The 23,219-nt window shown below is 41.1% G+C and overlaps 2 protein-coding genes across 2 annotated transcripts; one reads left to right on the top strand and one right to left on the bottom strand.

Annotated features, from left to right (window-relative positions):
• The first annotated feature begins 887 nt into the window (after nt 1-887).
• Nucleotides 888-2,304, top strand: LOC140366304 (nuclear factor 7, brain-like). The gene has a single exon (XM_072452972.1). It carries the CDS (start codon nt 888-890, stop codon nt 2,286-2,288), a length of 1,401 nt encoding a protein of 466 aa, XP_072309073.1. The 3' UTR covers nt 2,289-2,304.
• A 954-nt stretch (nt 2,305-3,258) lies between these two features.
• LOC140366244 (high-affinity choline transporter 1-like) lies at nt 3,259-22,999 on the bottom strand. Its single transcript, XM_072452910.1, has 8 exons — nt 22,795-22,999; nt 21,054-21,170; nt 19,805-19,960; nt 15,605-15,753; nt 13,143-13,286; nt 11,612-11,765; nt 6,563-6,780; nt 3,259-3,804 (listed from the first exon to the last, which is right to left on the bottom strand). Exons 1-8 carry the CDS (start codon nt 22,976-22,978, stop codon nt 3,259-3,261), a joined length of 1,668 nt encoding a protein of 555 aa, XP_072309011.1. The 5' UTR covers nt 22,979-22,999.
• Between the last annotated feature and the right edge of the window lie 220 nt (nt 23,000-23,219).

The raw sequence follows: 23,219 nt of genomic DNA, 5'->3' as shown, positions 1-23,219 counted from the left end.
TGTCCTATGAAGCCACTGTCTGTAAGGAAGTGGAAGTCTGTACAACCGGGTCCTAAAGGGGTTTGACACCAAAAAACACTGTAACATTTTATTGAAGTACAACTTTATCGTTCTCAAATTGTATTAATTTTAGTATTATTCTAACAGTTTTTTAGGGTTTTTTTAAAGCGCCAATTGTTTGGCCCAAAAACATCCTTTGAGCAGCTTTATCAGGAAACTGTAAAAGTAAAAGTACTTTTTCTAAAAACAAATGATCACCTTCTCAGTGAGGGGAGTGAGTGTGTGGAATAATCTCCCTGTCCATTTAAAATCTAAAACATTGTAGAAAACAATTCATCTGAACACTGATTTGGAGAAAACAAGTTGTTTCCAGACGACTACAGCTGAATCGTTTTCTACAATGGGTCACTCCTGGAGGAGTGAGGGATTACACAGACTTGAAAACTTGTCATATTTAAAAAACACAAAATCTTGGATGTGGCAGCAGCAGCACTGCACTCATGCTTAATATGCTTCTGATGTGTTTCTAATGTGTCTCTCTGTGTCTAATGTTGAACATGGCTCTATATCAACTTCATTTCCTTCCTCTGCTCTGTTATGTGTTCAAGCTCCCAGGGACAGGTTCTAGCTCGGGCTACAAGCACAATGCTACAGCACCTCAACGTGTTTGTATCTGTCCCTAATCAAATAAACAAATAAATAAAACAAATGTGTTAATATTTTAGTTGTTCTCTCAATTACACCACACCCACAAATTGGCATATAAGGGACACAGAAATACATTAAAATATCTGGATGAATTATTTTATTTATTTACAATGTTTTCATCTCTGGTCCTCAGTTAACTGAACTGTTATTGTTTGCTCTTGTTTCTGCAGGTGGACAATATGTCTAGTGTGTCTGAGGAGAACCTTATCTGCCCCATTTGCCTCGACATTTTCCATGAGCCTGTCCTCTTGTTGTGCAGCCACAGCTTCTGCAAAGACTGTATCACAAAATGGCGGACGGAGAAATCCGCCCGCGAGTGTCCAGTTTGTAAGAAACAAACATCACAAACTCATCCGCCTCGCAACTTGGCTCTGAAGATTCTGTGTGAGGCTCATTTACAAAAGCAGCCCAATGCGGTGACCTGCAGCCTGCACTCTGAGAGAGTGCAGCTCTATTGTCTGGAGGACCAGGAGCCTGTCTGTGTCGTGTGTCGGGACTCCTCTGCACATAAGGACCACCGTTTTAGGCCTGTGAATGAGGCTGCCATAGAGAACAGAGAGGTACTGACAACATGCCTACTGCCACTTAAAGAAAAACTCAACATCCTTCTAGAATTTAACATCAGCTGTGTTCAGACAGTGGACCATATCAAACAGCAAGCTCGGGACACACAAAAGCAGATCTGTAATGAGTTCTTGAAGCTGCACAAGATTCTTATGGAGGAGGAGGAGGCCCGGATGAAGGCTCTGATGGAGGAAGAGGAGCAGAAGACTCAGAGGATGAAGGACAAGATGGCAGCTGTGAGCAAAGAGATAGAAGGTCTGTCAGAAACCATCAGAGCCACAGAGGAGCAGCTGAGAGCGACAGACGTCTCCTTCCTGCTCAAATACAAGGCTGCAGTGGAGAGAGTGCAGTACTGCCCCCTGCAGGAGGAACCACAGCTGGGCACAGGAGCTCTGATTGACCAGGCCAAACATCTGCACAACCTGGCCTTCAACAGCTGGAGCAACATGAAGACACTGGTGGAGTACAGGCCCTTTGTTCTAGATCCAAATACGGCCAATCCAGCGTTGCTATTGTCCGATGATCTGACCAATGTAAGAGATGCCAGCAAGAAGAGTCTCCCAGATAACCCCGAGAGGTTTGATAGGTTCCTGTCCGTGCTGGGTTCCGAGGGCTTTGAAAGTGGTACTCACAGTTGGGTGGTTGAAGTAGGGGACAATTCAAACTGGCTTTTGGGGGTGGTCTCTGAGTCATTCCAGCGAAAGACATGTAAGGGTTCAGACTCGGGCTTGTGGAGAGTAAGTTTGTGTGGCGGTGAATACATTGCCTTCTCCGTGCCCAACAACGTCATCAAACTTTCCCCAAAGAACAAGCCAACTAAAATCAGACTAACCTTAGACTTTCAAAAATGGAAGTTGTCTGTTTGTGATGCAAATACTGACGCACACATTCATACATTCACATATAATTTCAATGGGAAGATTTATCCCCTTTTTAACACTATCGATACTTTGCCACTGGCAATTGAGCCTCAGGCTCCTCCCGATAGCAACAACAGACTTTGGTGGTGGTTTTAGTAAAGGAAAATGTGTTAATGGGCAAGTTTACATGGCGTTACTTTTCTGGTTGAGGGAATGTATTTGTTTTGCCTGGAATTCAATGCCATACTGTATTCATCAGTTCACATCAAGTTCACAAACTCTTGAGAATCCATCTTTTTAGGCTCCGGCTGTTGCGTTAGATTGTGATTGTGCTAGAAAAACCAGTGGTGCAGAGACTGGACCAATCACAGCGGAGCATTGTGGTTTGGCAGCACAGACGAATATACTTTGGCCTATTTTAGCAGGAATACAGACTATTTGTTTGTTTAAATGTGCAGATAGCGGTCTTTATGTATTTGTGGATGGGACAGATGTAAATGCTTTTTGCACAACTGGATTTAACAAAAGTTTGATTTCTGGCCTTGTTGTTTTTTTTTATTGATTGATGAGCTGGGAGCAGGGTTCAGTAGCATTATCATACATACATGACGGAAATTAACAAATAGAGATACAAATACATACATAAAAAATAAATACAGACTGAGTAACCAATCAAATCGCAGCAACTTTTGATGTATAATTAGAAAGTGAATATATGTTTGTTTTTTTGTCGGATTGAGAACATACATTTCTACAAGATCTCATTTTGTGGAGTTTTTGAGCTGAATCAAGCTGTAAATAAAAGCATTTGTGATGGGAACTTTTTTTTTTTGCAACTACTGTTGTACATGGTATGCACAGACAAACATATTTTTTCATCACAAACAATGACATATTTCAGTCCTATAATACATACAAAAATACAAAACAATTAACTTGTTACTGGAGTATTCCGACATTCCGAGTAGATATTCCGAGAGCTCTGTGCATTCCAGAACAAAAAAATAATATCCCCAAAGACAACCAAAAAACACCATTAGACTTAACAAAACATAAAAACTTAAACATATTTCCTTTTTATTTATTTCAATTAAGAATATGAAATAGTATTGTCGCTAATTCTGTGCTAATTCGAAGTATTGGGAATTGGCTCCGTAGTTTCCATCTGCAAACCATTTCTATCGACTTTATCCACTAGAGCATCTTCATATTCGCCAGGAGGCGCTAACGGTTGACTTTTGACTTTGAAAACATCCCATCTTTCTGACACCAAGTGTTTGTTGAAGAGCAGCGCAGCCAGGAAGGAAAAAAACAAGATAGCTGCCACCGCAGACAACATGAAGATGGTTCTGACCGGAGCGCACTGGACGTACACGCCGTCCTCTGCAGTGCATCCTGGGAAATGTAGGACAGGCTTCAAACCAAACAACGCCTCTCCAAATAGTAACCGCAATGGAAAGCCAAAGAGCAATCCCATAATAGCACCATAACCATTGGAAAGCTTGAAAAACAGAGCGCAGATGAGCTGAGGGAAGATGACGATGTAAGCAATTTCACTGCCGAGAAACCAAAACAGAATAATACTGCTTCCAAACGTGGTGAGAGAGGTGCCAATCAAACCAAAGATCACCACGGAGACACGGATCACCCACTGGATTTCTCTGTCTGATGCCTGCTGACAGAAAGAAAATGTGTTATTTATTTTACAAGATTATTGAGATAGCATAAAAATAATTATCTGCTGTTAAAAATACATACAAAATAAAATGAAATAACTAATCCATTGGTTATTATTTATATCTTCAAGAATAATGAGAAACAAAAAACACTGGATAGTAGTTGGTAGAGTAGTTAAAATGTCTTTCACCCTGGAGAGACTCAGACACAGAACACGGGAAAGATCGTTTAGCAAGCTTTATTACAATGGTTATTTGGCGCTCAGACCCCGGCGGAAGACATAGCGATTATGGGCACTCCATAATCTAATTGAATTAGATGTTTCCCCCCAGGACCTGGAGACTGGTGGTGGTAGATATGGAGAGATAGTAGAGAGGATGAGAGGAGGAGGGGAGGTGGTGGGTCGCAGTACGGTTTCAAGCGGCTGAGCCATCTGCCTGAGGGCTTAAATGCGACCGCCTGTGCGCTGATTGGGAGCAGAGGAGGTGCGCCGTGCCCGGGGAGGAGTGACTTGAGCGCGATGATTGAGTATGGGGAGCAGGTGCGAGGAGCGATGACGCAGGAGTCTCCTGTCCTTAGACCCTCCTTCTCGGCCAGGAAAAACGACAAAAAACCTCCTTGAGAAAAATAGAAACCTGGAGGAGCTCCGTGTGAAGGACAGAGAGGCGGACGCCCGCTTGAGTGCGTTGATGGAGCTGGGGAGAAGTGCCCTGCCATTGTGGTCGACGCAGATGGAGTTAGGTCTTCCAGGTGAACTTATGCAGGCTTCATATGACAGCATTTGAGGATTTTTAGTAAACAAAAACATTGCTAAGATTTTCTATTTGGTTGAATGGTTACTTCCTGGTTCACGCAGATGTGACATGCCCATATGTATTTCCATAACCATACTGGGCAAAGCTTATCTTAATTACATAATAGTGAAAATTAGATTAAGAAACATAAATGATAATACCTTTTGTTCTTTAAATAAATGTCTAAACTGTTGGAAAATTGTGTTCCTTGTGCATAAATTCTACATTTTGGATAGAATTTTCTGTGTTGATGTTAGATGAACTACTGCTTCCTGTAATTTGATAGCCTCCTTTTCTTTTCCCTGCTACTTGAGTGATGTAAAACTATGATAAACATTAACCACAAGGACTTTTTCATTGGTCAAGTAGTGATTAGAGAAACATGAAAACCTGATGAAAAAAAATCAACTTAATCTCAATAATAATTGTAATGTATCCATAGCCCTGAGAAGCATGTCTTACATGACAAATGTTATGCATTATTTGTATGGGTATCACCCTTTAAACTTGCTCTTTGGTGCCTTTAAAAAATATACATATTTATAGTAAATTGCGTTCCTGTTTCCCCCGGGACTACCTGTGTTTTGGTGTCATCTACTGGCTGCTGACCGGATTATATACAGCATAAGATAAATATTTTAATGCATTTCAAGCTGGCCTCTCACTTCTTGGTCTCAGAATGCAGTTGTACAGATCGTGATTACGGTAGATAGGAGAAATGCTCAGTCCGGAGAGGGTTTATGGACTTAAAAACAGCAGACAATATTCTCAAAGCCACGTCACTGATCGCGAGAACATCAGTTATGGTAAAAGGGATGGGAAAGGACAGATCTCGTGTTTATTTGAAGTAGAGCACTAATAAAACTAAACTAAACAAAACATTGTGAATGTATTCCTCTCTCACACACTGGACATAACCAGTGCAAACAATACAGAGCTCACAATAAAGATAGATGGATGAGATGAGGCAGGGCCGGCCCGTGGCATAAACAACCTAAGTAGATGTTTGTGAGCTTAACAAACTCTCCTGTGCTTTGCTTTAAACAAGCAGCAGGAAAACTGCACCCTTTAAAACGATGACGTGCTACCGCTCACCACAAAACGCACTGTGCAGAGGCCATCGAGTGCCACAAGCTCCACCAGTTTAGATTGAATGACAGAATAGACTCACGTGATACAGTACAGTACAGTACTGTGTGTGATACACAGTACTGTGTGTGATACACAGTACTGTGATACATTTGGTAACATTTGGTGCACGTAGTACAGCAGTGGCACAAATCATTGTTTTGCAATGAAACAGCGTTAGGGGTTTCTCAAAAATAGTAGATAGAGTAATTCATTGATAATAATGTCACATCTAAAATGTACACGATTACAGAAACATTATGTGGGATTTTTGTTCAACATTTTAAAAATCATGTAAATGCTGATGTTTAAGTGTCTGCTCTGTTAGAGACCCTGAGTCACCTTTTGTCCCAGGGCCGCTCCTCATTCCTTAATTATAATTTTGCATTGGATTTAGATAGTGCCTCAAGTCTATATTTTATTATCTTCTATCTGTATCTTTATAATTAATGCCATTTTGTGGGCCACAACCAAAATCTTGTCCAGGGCCATCAAATGCCTAGAGCCCTGGGATGAGGAGAGCGGAGGAGGACCGGTGCAGAATGGCAGGGCATCACATTTCTGATAAAAACAGATTCCGGCCCAATCAGCTGCCAGTGTGCTGCCTCCTCATGTGTTACACAGTACTGCATTTCCCATCATGCATCTACGCTTTGTAGTCCATTAAGGAGCTGCAGTTGCTTATCCCCTCCTGCACTGCCTTACAAGGCGCCTTAAGCCACCGTGATCTCATAACATTACATTACCAGGGCCATTACATGTAGGAAGTAATCAAAACAAAAAAAATTCAAGTTGACTGCATAATATCTCCCTTTAAGCTGCATTCTTAACCTGTGGCCGTAGTATCTTCTTGTATATGTTTGCAGTGAAGATAGAGGCCGCAGACAGGAGAAAGGAGTCTGCGGAGGACATGACGGCAGCAGCCACACAGCCGATGCCCAGTACGGACACGTACGGAGGGGTCAGGTGCTGCAGCACCAAGGGCAGGATCTGAGCCACCTCCCCGCGGGCCAGCGGAGAGGGCAGGCCATAAGACGTCTGGTTCCAGTCTGAGGGCAGAAGAACAAAAAATAGGTTGTGTTGATGTATCATCACCTCAAGTTTGTTTTGTTTTTTCCGAGTTTTTAAACGTGAAGCCCTAAATGAATTGGACCTGGTTTAGTTGGTCCTGGTCTGATCGTAGTCCTGCCCTGCGCTGACAACTCCTCCTCTGCTTCCTCCTGACATTCTCAAAGGTATTGAGCATTACTTTTGCTTATCTATCAATTAAAACATAGCTAGCGCAATGTACACGTCTCTTTCCCGCGCATTGCACCGCTGATCCAGCACTGTCCGTGCACACATGTAGAATACACAAATCCCCTGTGATAACAACAGTTCAGACTATCCCACTTTTCCCCCCTGCCATAATTGTTTGACCCACTTCACCTGTGTGTGCCGCTTTATTCCAGACCGGTGTTACCTGTGAGCCTCGTGTGTGGTGTTGGAGGTGTGCCTGTGCTAAATGCTAAAAAAACACACACATAGACACCACCTTTTTTCACTGTTCAATAAATTCATTGAAATTACATCAGAGACTCCGGACCTCAGTGATTTCTTCTCCTCAAGTCACTTTCCTTCTAACCGAGGATAGGGATATCTAGCTGTGGGGGGGCTGTGACTTTCCTGAAGTCCACAATCATCTCCACTGTCTTCTGGGCGTTTTTAGCGCTGTCTCCCTCCTGTAGACAGACTCATCCCTGTCCGAGATGAGCCCGATCCACAAACAGGATCCTGGGATAGGTTCCTAGGGAGTCCAGATGCTTCAAGATGAAGTAAAGTGCCAGGTTGATGGCGTCGTCCACAGACCTGTTGGCTCTGTAGGGGAACTGCAGGGGGTCCAGCAGGGGGGAGGTGAAGGACTTGAGGTGGGGGAGGACCAGGCGCTCAATGACTTCATGACTACAGACGTCAGTGGCACAGGTCTGTAGTCATTAGGTCTGATTATAAGAATCGTATTAAACGTCAAAACCTAAATAACCAAAACAAACTAATGTAAAAGTAGTGGAACAGAGCAGGGCACAAGACACTCAGTTCCAATGCCCCCATTTTACGACAAGTTAAATTTGATATCGAATTAATAGAGTACCCAAAATGCAATTTAGGACAAATCATGTAAGTGTGCTGCTACAATTATTTTTTTACAATTTAAAAAAAATATTAAATGGAAAGAGTATTAGTATTATGTAACAGGTAAATCAATTTGTATTTGTAACTTATTACATTTATGGTGTGAATATTCTATTTAATACAGATGGGGAAAATAAAATTCAAAATCAGTTTTTGTTGTAATACAATAAATTAATATGTAATTTAAAGAAAAATAATCTCAAAGATGTATTAATTTAACTTTTAAATAGTTCATGGCAAATTCCAACGCAATCAACTGTAAAATGAGTGTATGGCATCATCTAGAATCACTGTAAAAACCACCAATGCACCCATATGTGATTCCGAGAGGACATTGTGCCATCTGGTGGTTGTAAAGTTGTTTGCATTTCAACAATCCCATTCTGGATGAGCCACACTCTTGGGAAGAATACTTTGAAAATACTGAATATGTTCATATTTATTGTATAATGTATTCCGATACATCGTCCAACCAGAGTACTGTATTCTGAATAGTAGAATACTTAGTCGTGCAATGATATGTTGAGTGTTGGGAGGTAACTAAACACATGTAATGTATTCAGAATTCTAATTTTGAATAACTGTATTCAGGTACAGTTACTGTCTTTTGGAGGTGTTCAAACTACAGAATCACAGGACTACATTGTGGCAGCCCGGTGCAACGCTCCGCTCTTTTTTCACACTTATTGTGCTTTATCTTTTGTATTTTGTACATTTTTTTCTACTTTATTTGTGCGATCGGGACACGCGCTGGAAACGCTTTGATTCAACTTGTTTCGACTTTGTTCGGCTGGATTATTGAGTGTTTTTCGTCGTGTCGTCGTGATGTGCGCTGGCTCCGAGCCAGCCCCCCCGCGCTGGCCCTCCGCGCCCCCCGGCCACCGGCGCCGTACGGAACGCGTTTATACAAAGGAGGAACTCATGAAACTGCGGAGAACCATCGTCTTACCCAGATATCGTCACGTTATCCCGGCGGACATGCTCATTTTTCCCCTCCATCCCTTTAAGGGAAATGGGAGGTTTTGTCTATAGGAGTTTTTGTTTATAAGAGTTCTTCTATTGAGAGTGTTTTTTAAACTTCCTATATTCTGTGATCCGTCCTTTTCCTCTGTATCTGCTGCGTTGTATCAATGAAATTTCCCCATGTGTGGACAATAAAGGATTATCTTATCTTAAATTTAAGATTCAAACTGAACTGAAATAGTCCAAGTGCAATTTTTCCTTCTCTAATTTGTGATAAAGTTTCTCTTATCTTTCAAATAAATGCAGAACAACATAAACACTGTTTTAATCCTATGTGGTGTTTTCACTTTAAAACATAGTTCAAATCAATATGAAAGTATTCTAAATATTGAGAAAATTCAAAACATTTGAACCCAGGTTTCTAATATTCCGTACCTAAATACCATTTCAATATATTCTTTCTGGTTGTACACTGCTTATGTTATAGTGTAAACATGCAACCTAAATGATTATAGAAGGAAAAATGTTCTGTTTCTCACTAATATTGTGCAGTTTGTGGGACTTTAGCGATTTAGGTTTCTATGTTTTCGTTTAGTTACTCGGTAGTTTCGGCCTCTGACGTCTGATTTACTGATTATAATTGGAAATGAGCTCTGCACAGAGAAAAATCAGATTTTAAATCTCTTTAGGTAAATATAAAGAGGAGTAAAGCTGGTGTAGGTCTGATTGAGCTTTTGTTGGGTGTGGACAATTTCTCTTTAAAAGCTTAAGCTAATTTAACTAAAAATAAGTTTTAGGGATTGTAATAAAGTAGAAAAGTTCAGGCAGAATCCATATAAAAGTCCTACTAACTTTATTTGATTTTTAGAGGATTTTTTGTTTGTATACACTGATTTATCCAGAATGTTTGATTTGACTTGAAATAAGAGTCGACTAGTCACAATTAGACAAATAATCGTCACAGCTTCATTACTGTACCAGAATACAGTTAGCCGAAATGAAAATTCTGAATACATATTTTTGGCACATGTATTACTGTACTTTTCGGACAATAAGCAGTTACTTTTTTCCCACGCTTTGAACCTATACGGCAGAGGACAGTTTAGAACCTGCCATATTGAAATGATGTCTGTTTGCCGTAACCCGACCGACCCGGTATAAAACTAGCCGACTGAAAAAAAAATATCAGCATTTTGTTAAAAACACACAAAATTATATTATTTTTCAAATATTTTGCCGACTCACCGACCGGTCTTTCCTAAAGCGCTGTGTAGAATAATTTTATAGTGCTGGTAAACCTATCTTTCATCCCAAGGGACAAATAACGCATTGCGCAACGCATATGGGTCTTCATTTTCGGTCCTATGCTTCTGTATTATACAACCCATGTAGGAGGGAATCTATATAGTCTTTTCCTTGTTAATTTGGCTCTGTCAGCGCCACTGGCCTCGCCACCACTCATGTCGTTCTGCGTCATGGTGTGGCTTAATTTAAATTTGACTTGCGCTTTGCATTCTGGGAGGGAAACACACCCAGCAGCGTCATCACAACAAACATGGTGGTGCCCGAGCATGTTCCCCCCTCTCGCCTTCGCTACCAAAATAAAGGATAGCGGCGTACAAAAGGTCGATTGAAATATTTTAAAATCGTGAGATTTAGTCTCCCGATCGGGTTGATCGAGACGTTTTCCGTCATTGACTGTTGAAGCCTGACCTCTGGCGGTCACTCCGAGTCAAAAAATTGCAAAATTTTGATCTTTTTTTTTGCCTTCAAAGTAAAAAAAAATAAGAATTTACCTGCCGACCGACTTGAAAAATGTTAGGTCGGGTTACAGCAAACAGACAATTTATTTGGGGCAGCCTCACGATCAAAAGACAACATGTGTGTCACTAGCATGGACCATTTTTCTGTGTGAATATCTCATGTTACAACGTAACAGTCACTCGATAAGCACAAGCTCAGGAGCAGATGAACATGACATGAAGACACAGACACAGGTAAATCAGCTCACACAGAGTAATCAAGAACAGAGGGGACAGTAGTGTCTGATGTGTTCTCTGTTTGTTAAGCATCAAAACACTGTGTGTTTTATTACAATCCAACTCATATTCACTGGTATCAGTCTAATTAGACCCACAGCACAGCGGACTGCACGTACACCGCAAGAACCCCGGTTCAAAAGACAACTGGCGCATCACTAACGTTTACATATTTATGTGTAAATATCTCATGTTACAACAAGGGCAGTTTATTGACAGGTATCCGCATATGAACAATTTCTATTTTCTTCGTAAATTTTGCGCGCGCTGCTTTTATTAAGCGCTGTATAGCCCGAAAAGTACGGAAATGCAGAACTAAATCACTTTGGCGATAGAGCTCCCTCTGCAGCCCTCTTTTGAAAATAGTCAGAGAACAGACACAAACATCTTTCTGACTTTCTTTATCGTAAGAATATAAGTATAATCACACAGAATCACACTTTCCTGTGATTCTCTTTGAGGGTTTCCTTTTTTACCCCACTGGGTCTTTTGAGTTTTTCCTTGCTGGGAAGGACGATCTAAGAATAAGAATCCATTTGCTTGTTTCCTTAGGCTGCATGTTTTTTATTGAGCAATGAATGCCTGTTTCATTGTTCGATTTCTGTTTCTGTTGGATAAACAAAAAAAAATCTGAGGGCCTGCCAGACGACTGCTGCTGTTGGGATTTTGGGCTTTACAGAAAAACACTGAATTGAGTTCCCAGACATACCTGTAGAGGCTGCTGCAGCCCCGATGAGCATAGGTGGGATTCCAAACAGTGGAATTAAACCGGCCGCAAAGGCACAGGAAATTTTAGCCGCACGAATCGAAGACATCGCTAATGTCCGTTGGTGGAAGCACTGGTATGCCAAACCGCCCAGACACTAGGAGGAGAAAAGACCATGATTTTTCGTTTGTTAAACCTTTGAAATTGATAAACTGTAACAGCAGTTTATTTCAAATTATTCGCGCTTCAGTACAATAGAGTACTACTATAGAGCTCCTGCATGCACATGGCTAAATTTGCTGAAGACTTCATGATGGCAGTGAAGATATGGCAGTAATGAATGGCATCGGGCCTGAAGTTTAGCTTTTTTGGCTTTAAATTAAACCGTAAATAACAAAACATTTTAAAAACGAATTAGATTAAACATTAGCAACATACTTGAGTCTGGTTTTAAATAGAATAGATTGCATGGATTGAGCCCTTAATATCACCTTCTACCTTAAAGGAATAATGGAGGATTTTTCGCCGATTTGAGAACTCAAGTGGATGTGCGCATGCGCAGTCCCCCCGTGCGGAAGCACACAACAGCTTCGCTGCTACACGTGCGTTTGTTTATTAGCTCGACGTGTCACATCTCTCGTCTCCGTAGATTTCCGTCTCTTCTGAGCCAGCTCAAACTGTCTTTCTCTGTCTTAATTTTGTCCTGTACACTGAGGGAACTATATTATAATAGATCCATGCGCTTAGACACACACCGGCATATCAACCACGCATGCGCAGCCATGGAAACGTGCTGCTATGCTGGGGACGAGCCAACGAGGCTGCAGCTGTGCAGTAGGTGCATCCTATGATTGACATGTGAATCAACTACTCGGCTGTCCACGCCACGATGAAAGATTTGGCGCCAAAAAATCCTCTATAATTCCTTTAATATTGTAAGTGTTCCTGAAAATGTTTATAAGGCATACTATTATAAAATCCTGTATGTATAATGTTTACTGATATTGATGATCAAAAGGATGTGATATTGATGAAATTGTGAAAATGTGTTGTAAATTTCTCCTGTAAAACTTTGACGATCCCGTACAAGGTTCTGTGGATGATTTGTACATCCTGGTGCGCAACAGTAATCCACAATCTCTTAAACGTTTGTTAATTACAGCTGACGCGATTAGTTTCTATAAGAGTTTCCTGCCGCCATCTCTGCCAGTGCGGAGTTTGCATGTTAGGATTGTGTGACAAAAGCGGCAGAAGCTCAATTGAAAGAATTAAGGCATATCGAAAAGTTAAAGTATTCATTTTTAATTGTAGTTCCTCTTCTACTGTCTTCTACCACGGCCTATATCATTACTTCAAAAACAGTAAGTAAGGGGACTTGGTCACAGTGACTCAATCCCACCCTGGATCCATTCTGTCCAATTGGGCATTGGGTCTTCTTCTTTCTACTACTGGTAGATTTAATTCGTAAAATCATGAAATAATAATATTTCTACTAGTTTAACTTAATTTTTTTGTTTTGTTTCTTTTGACTCACCACAACAAGGAGGTTATCGATTTTGATTCCAATTTGCCCCAGAGCAACCTCTCCAATCCAGGGAGCGTAGCCTGAATTGTTGAATAGAGTCTGACTGATGCTGACGGTGTGAGGGTTGGTCAGGACGAATGGAACCCAAATCCACTGCAGAGACCAAGGGTAAAATACAAAGCCATTTCAACTGTTTGAGTAACACAAAACATTATGGCTACAGAAGTTCATCTGGATAGTATCGACTCTCAAACCTTCTACTTTCTACTGTCTACCCCAGGTTTAAATTTACAGTAACCAAGACCCAATATAGCCAGAGATAAATCCAGAAATAATAAATAAAGCAATGGCTAGCTTGTTTGGAACACTCTTCTTTGTTCAAGACTTCAAACCTCCTAAATTGGAAAAGGTAATATTTTCTCTAAAAAAAACTGTAATGCAGGTAAACTGAGACAAGGCAATAATCTGGCATTTTGAATATGTGTTTTTGATTCTAATAAGTATAAATTGTTTGGTTAGGGCAGTGGGGAATTCAGTTACTACTCTATTCAATAACAAAAATGCTGTCATCGGAAATACAGTTAATTGCCTTCTGTTCATTCTGTTGAGAATGATTTGTGCTTTTTCTGCCACTTAAAACCTGGAGGAAATGCACTTTTCTAAATGGATACAAAGTGTCGCAAAACATTCATAATTAAATATATTAGGTCTATACTTTGATGAAGGTTAATTTTGACAGCAATTGAACAATAATTGTGAATTCAATAATGAACCGATTGTGACCATATTAATATGTTTTGAGAATTAAGCAGCCCTAGCAGTACATTTGAACTGTTTCGACAATAGTATTCCAAAACAGATTTATTAGCATAGGATTATCCCAAAACTTGCAATGCAACTATTTTAGCAATAGGTTGCAAGTTGGATAATCTCTGCTCTGATATTCTCTTTGTGACTATGAAGGGAATGCCTCAAGGTTCTGTTTTAGCCCCACACCTAATTGAATTTAATTATTGATGTTGGCATGGTTTTACTGTTAGGGAGTAAAATGCACACTTTCTTACAACTCTTAAAAATAGGGATAATTTATGTTCATTCATGGCAGCTTTCAGTTTGTTTATGAAATGTGCCATATAAAGCCATAGGGTGAGTGTTAGAAATAAAGCCCTGTCTTAGATACGCTGCCCTAGAAGCAACTATGCTGGTATGCTGCACTACCTTCTGCTTCTGACTACTTTTCCTATAAACACTTGTCAGTATTAATCCACCTTTAGTCCGTCACATTTTCGCTTGTTCACATTACCTTTGTGGCAGTGTTACTGTTCCAGATGCTGCTGCTGCTGCTGCTGCTCAAGTGATGACTTAACAGTATATGCCCCACCCCATCTCACGACCCTGACCTGTGGACCTGGACGCTCTTCAACTGTGGCTAGATGCTCCGCATCTGCCTGGATGAACTCTCCCTATTCTAGATGAGCCACCCTCTCTTGACTATTTCCAGCTCCACAGTCTATCTGCAAATGGATGTACGTCAGTCCTGAATCACCTGCAGCCTGTCCGTCCATGGGAGTAGGATCTCTCAAATTTTTCCTCTACTTTTTCCTACAAGGTTTTTTGTAGTTTTTCCTTGCAGAGAAGGAGGGTCTAAGGACAGGGGAGGCATTTTCTGAGCCTGTGTGCTAGTGAAAATGATTGAATGAAAAGTTAGTGAGTAAGGCTGAGCAAAATAATATGTCTGTTTGCCGTAACCTGACCGACCCGGTATAAATCTAGCCAACTGAAAAAAAAGTCAGCTTTTTGTTGAAGAAACGTCAAATTCTTTTATTTTTCTATTATTTTGCCAACTCACCGACCAGTACTGTAAAGACTATCTTTCATCCCAAAGGACTGATAACGCATTGCGCAAAGCATATGCATCTTCATTGTCGGTCCTCCACATGCTTCTGTAATGTTACAGAACGCGCAAGGACGGAATTAGTATTGCCTTGTTCAAACTGGTTTACCTCTGTCAGCGCCACTGAACTAACCGTAGTTGATGTCACTTTCTATCATGGTGTGCTTGGTTTAAATTTGGTTTACGCAATGCATTCTGGGATTGAAAAACGCCCAGCAGCGTCATCACAACAAACATGGCGGCGCCCGTGTCCCCCGCATGTCCCCCCCGCTTGCCTTCGCTACCGAAATAAAGGATAACGACTTACAAAAGGTCGATTGAAATATCTTAAAATCGTGAGATTTAGTCTCCCGATCGAATTGATCGAGACGTTTTTCGTCATTGACTGTTGAAGCCTGACCCCTGGCGGTCACTTCGAGTCAAAAAATAGCAAAATTTTGATCTTTTTTTTTGCCTTCAAAGTAAAAAAAATAAGAATTTGCCTACCGACCGACCCACTTGAAAAATGTTGACTCGGGTTACAGCAAACAGACAATTTATTTGGGGCAGCCTAAGTTCATAACATTTATTGACTCACCATACTGACAAATATGAGGAGGAGCTGAATGACGTCCGTGTAAGCCACAGAGTAGAGGCCTCCCAACAGAGTGTACACGATCACCACAGCAGCCGAGATCCAGATACTCAGGGAGTAGGATATGTCCAACACCACGCTCATCGTCAAACCTAAACATAGTTTATTCTACTATTATTATCCAAATTACTTATTTGAAGGCTCTGTTCATCGTATTCCTGTACTGACATATGGTCATGGTTGATATATAAAAAAAAAAAGTGATTTACAGACTTCAAGCATCCAGAAAAAGGGTTGAAATCGATGGGACACTTGAATTTGAACATTTTACACACATAATAACCAATGGTAAAATATGTAAAATTTGAACTGCAAGACTTTCCTTTCGTTCTACAGTACAGACCAAACGTTTGGACACACACTGCAGAGTGAAGGTAAAAGGGCCAACAAATGACTGATGGAAGACCATTTCAGGTGACGACCTCTTGAAGCTCATCAAGAGAATGCCAAGAGTGTGCGAAGCAGTAATCAAAGCTAAAGGTGGCTACTTTGAAGAACCTAGAATATAACACGTATTTTCAGTTGTTTCACACTTTTTTTAAGTATATAATTCCACATGTGTTAATTCATAGTTTTGATGCCTTCAGTTTGAATCTACAATTTTCATAGTCATGAAAATAAAGACAACTCTGTCTCCAAACTTTTGGTCTGTACTTGTGATTCAGTAGCAGTCAGAAATAAAAGAGGGCGGGGCAGAATAAGGTGAATATAATGCTACACTTTAACCATGTTATATTGTTACATACTCATTCAAAACATGTTTGGAACTATGTTTTGTTTTAATCTTGGTGTAATCAGTAATCGTAAATATTTAGTGAGCAAGCTCTAATGCAGGGGGGTCAAACATCCGGCCCCCAAAACATTTCTAATTTATATCAAAGATGTTTTTCCGATATAGTGTTTTTATCGCTACATCTACAAGTCCCATAGTCCTTTGCAGAGGAAGTGCAGAGGACTGAGTGTTGACACGCTCAAAATTTGACAGACTTGAGCAGAGGTCTGATTAAGGAAGGACGTTAGAGCTGCTCTAAAAGTGGCGCTAATGTGGAGCTAACAACAAGAAAACAAACTTCTGTGTCAACAGCTCTGTGAAGAAAGCAGACAGTGCAAACCTGAACAGATCAGGAGCCAAGTAAGTTGGTAGGCAAATGTTTTGGAAGGAGTGAGTGACAATTGCAGAACGTAAGGACATTGAAAGTAATCGGGAGCCGATAGCACTGGAGAATTCAGTCAGGAAAAACATACGGAAGCTAATGAAGAGCAAACAGTGGAACCACAGAGGGGTGCACGTTGGAGTTTGGAGCCAAGCTTCTGAAATTGCTGATATATACCGCAGATGCAATGTCTACAGGGGACATTTGCATTTGTTAAGACTACTCAAAACCCCCAAAAGACAGGAACAACAACGGGGCAAAAGATCTGACTCAGATTGCCATATATGGCAATAAATAAATTACATACTAATGGATGTGCGAGTTGCAGGTTGGGGAGGGCAGGTCGAGTGTTGACTGAGGCGTTAGACTAGTATAAGAAGGCTTCTGGGTAATAGAGGTGTGGTACGAAGACAGCAGTTGAAGTAATAAATAACTCAATTTAATGACTGATGCACCTACACCTTGGAACCCTGTAACACCTGTTTCGTTTTCTAAATTAAAGGAAGGTAAGGCACGTTTGGGTTAGGGGGGATGATGACGCGTGCCTGGGGTTATGACGCGGTCTTGCAGCCACCGCCCGTCTGTTTGGAGATTCGCAGAAAGGAGATAGTCTGTACTATAGCTAAACACTGCGGGAATCAATCAAAAAACACTCTGGGTACTTATATGAAGCACAAATAGCGATGTAAGAAGGTTAAAAGCTCTGAAAAGTCGATTTTGAATGTTATGGGACCTTTAAATTTGACCTAACAAGTGAAGAGGAGTAATACTAAGCTGCCAGCGCAGATGATGGTGCAGTTCTACTCCTCCATCACTGTGTGGTACGCTGGAGCCACAGCCAGGGACAAACAGAGACTACAGCGCAACTCTGTGGGACCTCTCCAGGACTTTGAGACAAGCAGGTCGGATGACACCCTTCTCACCCTGGAAACTATTCGAGCCACTCCCCTTTGGTCCATCCGGACCAAAACCTCCCGCCACAAGAACAGTTTTTCCCTCTATCGTTGGACTCATGAACACTTCTTAAACACCTGTCACTTTAAATATACTTTAATCAATCACCCACTGCACTGTTCACTTTCTGCACTACATCTGTAAATTTAACTGTACATTTTGTTTACATAGTAAGCATATTTTTATTTTTATCATATGGTAGATTTAAATAGATTTTCTTTCATGCATGCCCGTTTTGATTTTATATGCTTCATTATTGTTCACTGTTGTATGTTGCACCGAATCACCAAAGCAAGTTTCTATGTTTGTGAATTTTGTTAATTGACAATGGTAATGAACCCTTCCTGATTCTGATTCTGTTTCAAATCATCAACCCTTATTTTTTGAGATAATGAAAGCTACTAAATAATAAAAACACTTCTGCTGAAGTATTAAATAGGGTTCCATTTTTTTAATCCAACAACTGTTTTGGAGTTAGATATAGCACTGTGCAGGGGTGAGAGTGCATCTCCACAGGTGCAGCCACAGCATCCCTACATCCACATCTATATGCAGACTATATTTTGTCATGATAGTATAATTCACATGTTAAGTTACTATTTTCGCTTTTTCTTTTACCAACACTTTTTTTTTATGTAGCTAAAAGTCAATTGTATCATCTTTTAATACTTGAAACAATTCCAAGTAACCACTAGTCCCTGTACCCCTGTTTGGGAAACACTGCCATAGACCATGTGGTGGGCATCATATTCTCCTGAGGGCCACACTGGGATATCTACATGTTGTGGATGCCCTTTTTCCTTTATGGCTACAGTTATTTACCTGTGTTACCCTGAATCACTGAAACTGCATTCTTCGTTTTTATCATTGTAGAAACAGATTCAGTTAGTAAAAAAACAAAAAAACAATCCACAATGTTTCAACTTTCATTTCAAATTCTGAAATTCTAAAAATGAATAAGAATACAGCCCACTCCCAGAGCTGGTACCAGTGCAGTCTGAGCTCATTTACAGCCACAGTCAGCTCCTTTCAGATGCGTCTGTCCTCCATGGGACACAATGTGGAGTTAGTTTAGACTTGTTTTTGTTGGGTATAATTATCATGCTTCTATTGTGTTGAAACGCGAACAATAGAGGAGTTTGTTTGAGGTTGTGCACGACTGTTTTACGAGTTGAGGAAGTGGCGTGACTCGCTTTGGCTGTTAATGCCATTTGTTTTTTTTCCTCATGTTTTTGTTTCCTTTTGAATTACAGTTTATAATATATTTTATTAAAACTGACTGTTGTGAACCAGATGTTGATTGTGAAATGTTGTGTATTGGGATGAAAATCCAGTCAATTCCTCTTAAAAATCTAGCCCTAAAAAATTTACATAAATTACTGTATTTTTCGGACTTTAAGGCAACGCTTTGAACCCTGTGGTCATTATAACGGTGCGTCTAATTTATAGATTTTTACTGTCAAACGGCCACCAGAGGGCACTCTAGCAGGAAGCGCAAGCGTTTGGCACGCTGTAGAAGAAGACGTCAGTGGAAGCACTGTCCAAGGGATACATCATGTTTGCTAAAGTTAAAGCTTCAAAAGGCTGTGTGTTTTATTACAATCAGACTTATATTCACAGAGAAATTAGTTTAAAGGATTAATTGAATCTAGACGCGGCAGAATACAAAGACACATGCGATTATGGCGATCTGCAGTTTAGAAATGAGTCCAACTAGTAATGTAGCGCAGTGGACCTCAGGTGCGCCACGAGACCCCTGGTTCAAAAGACGCATCACTACAGTGATTATGTATGTGTAAATCTCTCATGTTAGAACATGGGCACCTGCGGTTTATTGTCAGGTGCGGCCTGTATATGTACAAGTTCTATTTTCTTCATAAATAGTGTGTGCACGGCTTTTATTCAGGAGCACTATATAGTCTGAAAAGTACATTAACAAGAAAATACATTCATTATTTAAAAATTGTTTTCAAAATACTGGGATAAAAATTACTTGCAGAGTTGTGCTTTAAAATGAAAACCCATGATATCTTACCCAGGCCGATGAGCGTGGTTGCCATCCACAACATGTCGACCAGCATGGAAGTCAGACACAGTGGAACGGTCACAAAGTTACCATATTTCAGGTGGAGCGGGTCCATCATGGTCAGGCACTTCATCTCCCTCATCGGCTTCACGAACACAAAAGCACCTGATTCAAGTAAAAAGACAAACCGAAGTATGCAATAGGCTTTTGTAGATGTGTAATCTTTCATTGGTTTGTGCATGAAGCCCACAAACAGCTCCTCTCCTCCTCTCAGTTCCCTCTGTATCTCTCTCTCTCCTCCTCCCAGTTCCCTCTGTATCTCCTCTCCTCCTCCCAGCTCCCTCTCTCTCTCCTCCTCCCAGCTCCCTCTCTCTCTCCTCCTCTCATCTCCCTCTGTATCTCCTCTCCTCCTCCCAGCTCCCTCTCTCTCTCTCCTCCTCTCATCTCCCTCTGTATCTCCTCTCCTCCTCCCAGCTCTCTCTCTCCTCCTCCTCTCAGCTCCCTCTGTATCTCCTCTCCTCCTCCCAGCTCCCTCTATCTCCTCCTCCTCTCAGTTCCCTCTGTATATCCTCTCCTCCTCTTAGCTCCCTCTGTATATCCTCTCCTCCAATAGCTCCCTGTCTCTCCTTTCCTCCTCTCACCTCCCTCTGTCTCTTTCTCTCTCTCCTCCTCCTCTCAGCTCAGCACAGAGAGACAGACCGCTCCACTCCTCTGCTGCCCTATGTATGCAGATATTAACCCCACGGTGGCGCTGGCTGTCTGTCTGTTGCTGAAAACATGTCCATTGCTCGTAATATGTAAGAAACGCCTCGCGCCGCCCTGGCACAGCTCTTTGCTCCTCTAAACGGGCGTGCCCCCCATCTCCATTAGACTATTTCCAACTCTCTAGTCAGGTATTACGATCAGACACAAAGTGCGTGCTCTTGAATGCTTTGAGGGGCTTGTCCATTTTATCATCTTTTAAAACTTGAAACCGGCTGTCTATTTGCGCGCTTGTATGCTCAACCTGGTGGTTCTACTAGAAGGAAGGGGTGCAGTGGACAGCAGGTGGCAAATCATTTTGCACATCAACTAGTGATGCAATATGCACATTTTAATACCAGCCTGAGAAAACCGCAACCCGTGGAGCCAGATTTCCCCCAACCTTTTTCAAAATAGCCCAGTTGTGGATGCTCATTTGCACACGCAACTTCAACAAACATCTCACACAACTCCTGTTTGGGTTGGTGTAGACAGCTTTTTGATGCTAGTTACGTACCCACGATGAAGGAGGAAGAGTAGGACGTGAGAAACAGCAGAGCTCCAACCAGGCCTAAAGACGGAGTATACACCATCTCCGCCAGGCCAAGGATAAACGCTCCTCCGATCCATGTTGCTGCAAACAAATAAGAAAGGAGCTTAAGGGCCTATATTATGCTTTTCATTTTGCCTATCTACGTTATTATGTTAGAATCTTCTTATCTTGGAAACTTCTTCACACTTAGATATCGAAGAGATTCCATTTGCCATTTAAAGAGTTCCATCCCATCAATAGTTTTTCCGTAAATTGTTTTTGATTGTCAAATAAATTGGGCCAATGGTTCCAAATACAGAGGGGAGACCAGACACATCCCTGCCTGACCGCCCTTTCCAGAGTCAGTGGACCTGTCAGATGACCATTGATTTTAATTCTTGATGTTAGGGACCTAAAGAACCCCAATATTTTTTTCTATAATCAAAATCGCAGATTTAAAATGTGTTTAGCACTTTAAATAAATATGGCCAACTAACCGAATCAAAAGCCTTATCAGCATCCAAACTAATTATTACAGCTTTGTTTTGTTGTTTGTGTATATGATTTATTATGTGTAAGGATCGTCTTTTGTTGCCTTGTGTTTGTAGTTTGTTAATGAATCCCGTTTGATCATTGTGGATTAAGTTTGAGAGTATTTGTTCCATTGTTTTGGACATAATTGTCGTGTGTATACGATAGTACACATTCAGAATAGAAATAGGTCCATATGATGGTCCTTCCCTTCTTTTGGTGTGCGAGATATGATGGCGTCTTTCCAACTAAGAAAGGACTTTTAAAGCGTTATACCACTCTGATGAAGTCATCGCTCCCCGGAGATTTATTGTTCCTTAATCTTTTGATTGCGCCTTGTGTTTCCAAAATTGGTATTTCAGCTCATAATTTATTATTTCTGACATAAGAGGCAAATTGAGGGTGTCAAGAAAGAAATTTGTATCGTCTTGAATTTATTTAAAGTTTTTTTTTAAAGGATTAAAGGATTAAAATGCTGATCGAATTTGGTCTTGTTAAAGTAAGATTACCTTATTTTCCGAACTATAAGTCGCACCGGAGTATAAGTCGCGCCAGCCAAAAAATGCATAATAAAATAAAAAACATATAAGTCACACTGGAGTATGAAATGCAGTTGCAAGTGTGAAAATAAATAATATCACAGGTCGCTCCGGAGTATAAGTATATAAGTATTAATTAGTCCAGCATAGAGGTGAATTTAGCCAGGACCCTTCTGAAGTCCAGAGCACAGCCCAGGACGGAGCTGGAATTCTTAATGACTTTGTCCAGCTTCCTCCTCTCCTTCTCTGTGATGCTGCTGCTCCAGCAGGCCACGCCTACAGGAGCTGATGCCACCACAGAGTCGTAGAAGGTATTAGAAGGGTTTCTCCGGAGAGCTGGTTCTCCACCCGGAGACAGCAGGGGGTGACAACGGACACTTTAAATGCCCCAAAAATGAAAGCGTGACTCGGTGTAGCATGGCTAGCGTGGGTCGGAGTAGCTGATGTCAGTGTTGCACTATTAGCTGCCGTGGGTCGGAGTAGCGTAGTTAGCGTTATTTAGCAAGTAGCATAGTTAGTGAGTAGCATAGATGGCATGAGTCGGAGTAGCATGGCTAGTGTGGGAGTAGCAGAATTAGCTGCTGTGGGTTGGAGTAGCGTAATTATCATGGGTCGGAGTAGCATAGTTAGCGTGATCGAAGTGTGGTCTAACGTACCTGTCATGGTGAATATCCCCAGAATAAAGTTAATGCTGCGGTTTCCCAGTAAAACCACTTCCATTTCTCCAGCTGATCTTTTCCGCGCCTCTTGCTTGGACTTGAATGAAGCCCAGATCCCCGTGCCAAGAATCAACAGGTAGAACAAAACTATCACCACAACTCCAGCTACGTTCACTGCCATGATGCGTCTGTAAGTGGAACAGACATGCACTGTATAACTAAAGGTTTAAAGATAGACAGATAGAGAGAGAGAAACTTTGACTTTACCAAAACATTTATTAAATCTTCATTCAAGCAGAATCAGTCACATGAAAAATACCCCCAAACCTCCGACAGCCCAGATCTAACAACAACATTGAAATTACTTAAAGGCGATTTGAGAACGCAGGCGGAAGTGTGCATGTGCACTCCCCCGTGCGGAC

The sequence above is a fragment of the Eucyclogobius newberryi genome, unplaced genomic scaffold (assembly GCF_026437365.1).
Source record: "Eucyclogobius newberryi isolate DKJ021-1_F unplaced genomic scaffold, fEucNew1.0.hap1 SCAF_19, whole genome shotgun sequence".
Lineage (NCBI taxonomy): Eukaryota > Metazoa > Chordata > Actinopteri > Gobiiformes > Gobiidae > Eucyclogobius > Eucyclogobius newberryi.
This window is presented reverse-complemented; position numbering and strand designations above follow the sequence as displayed.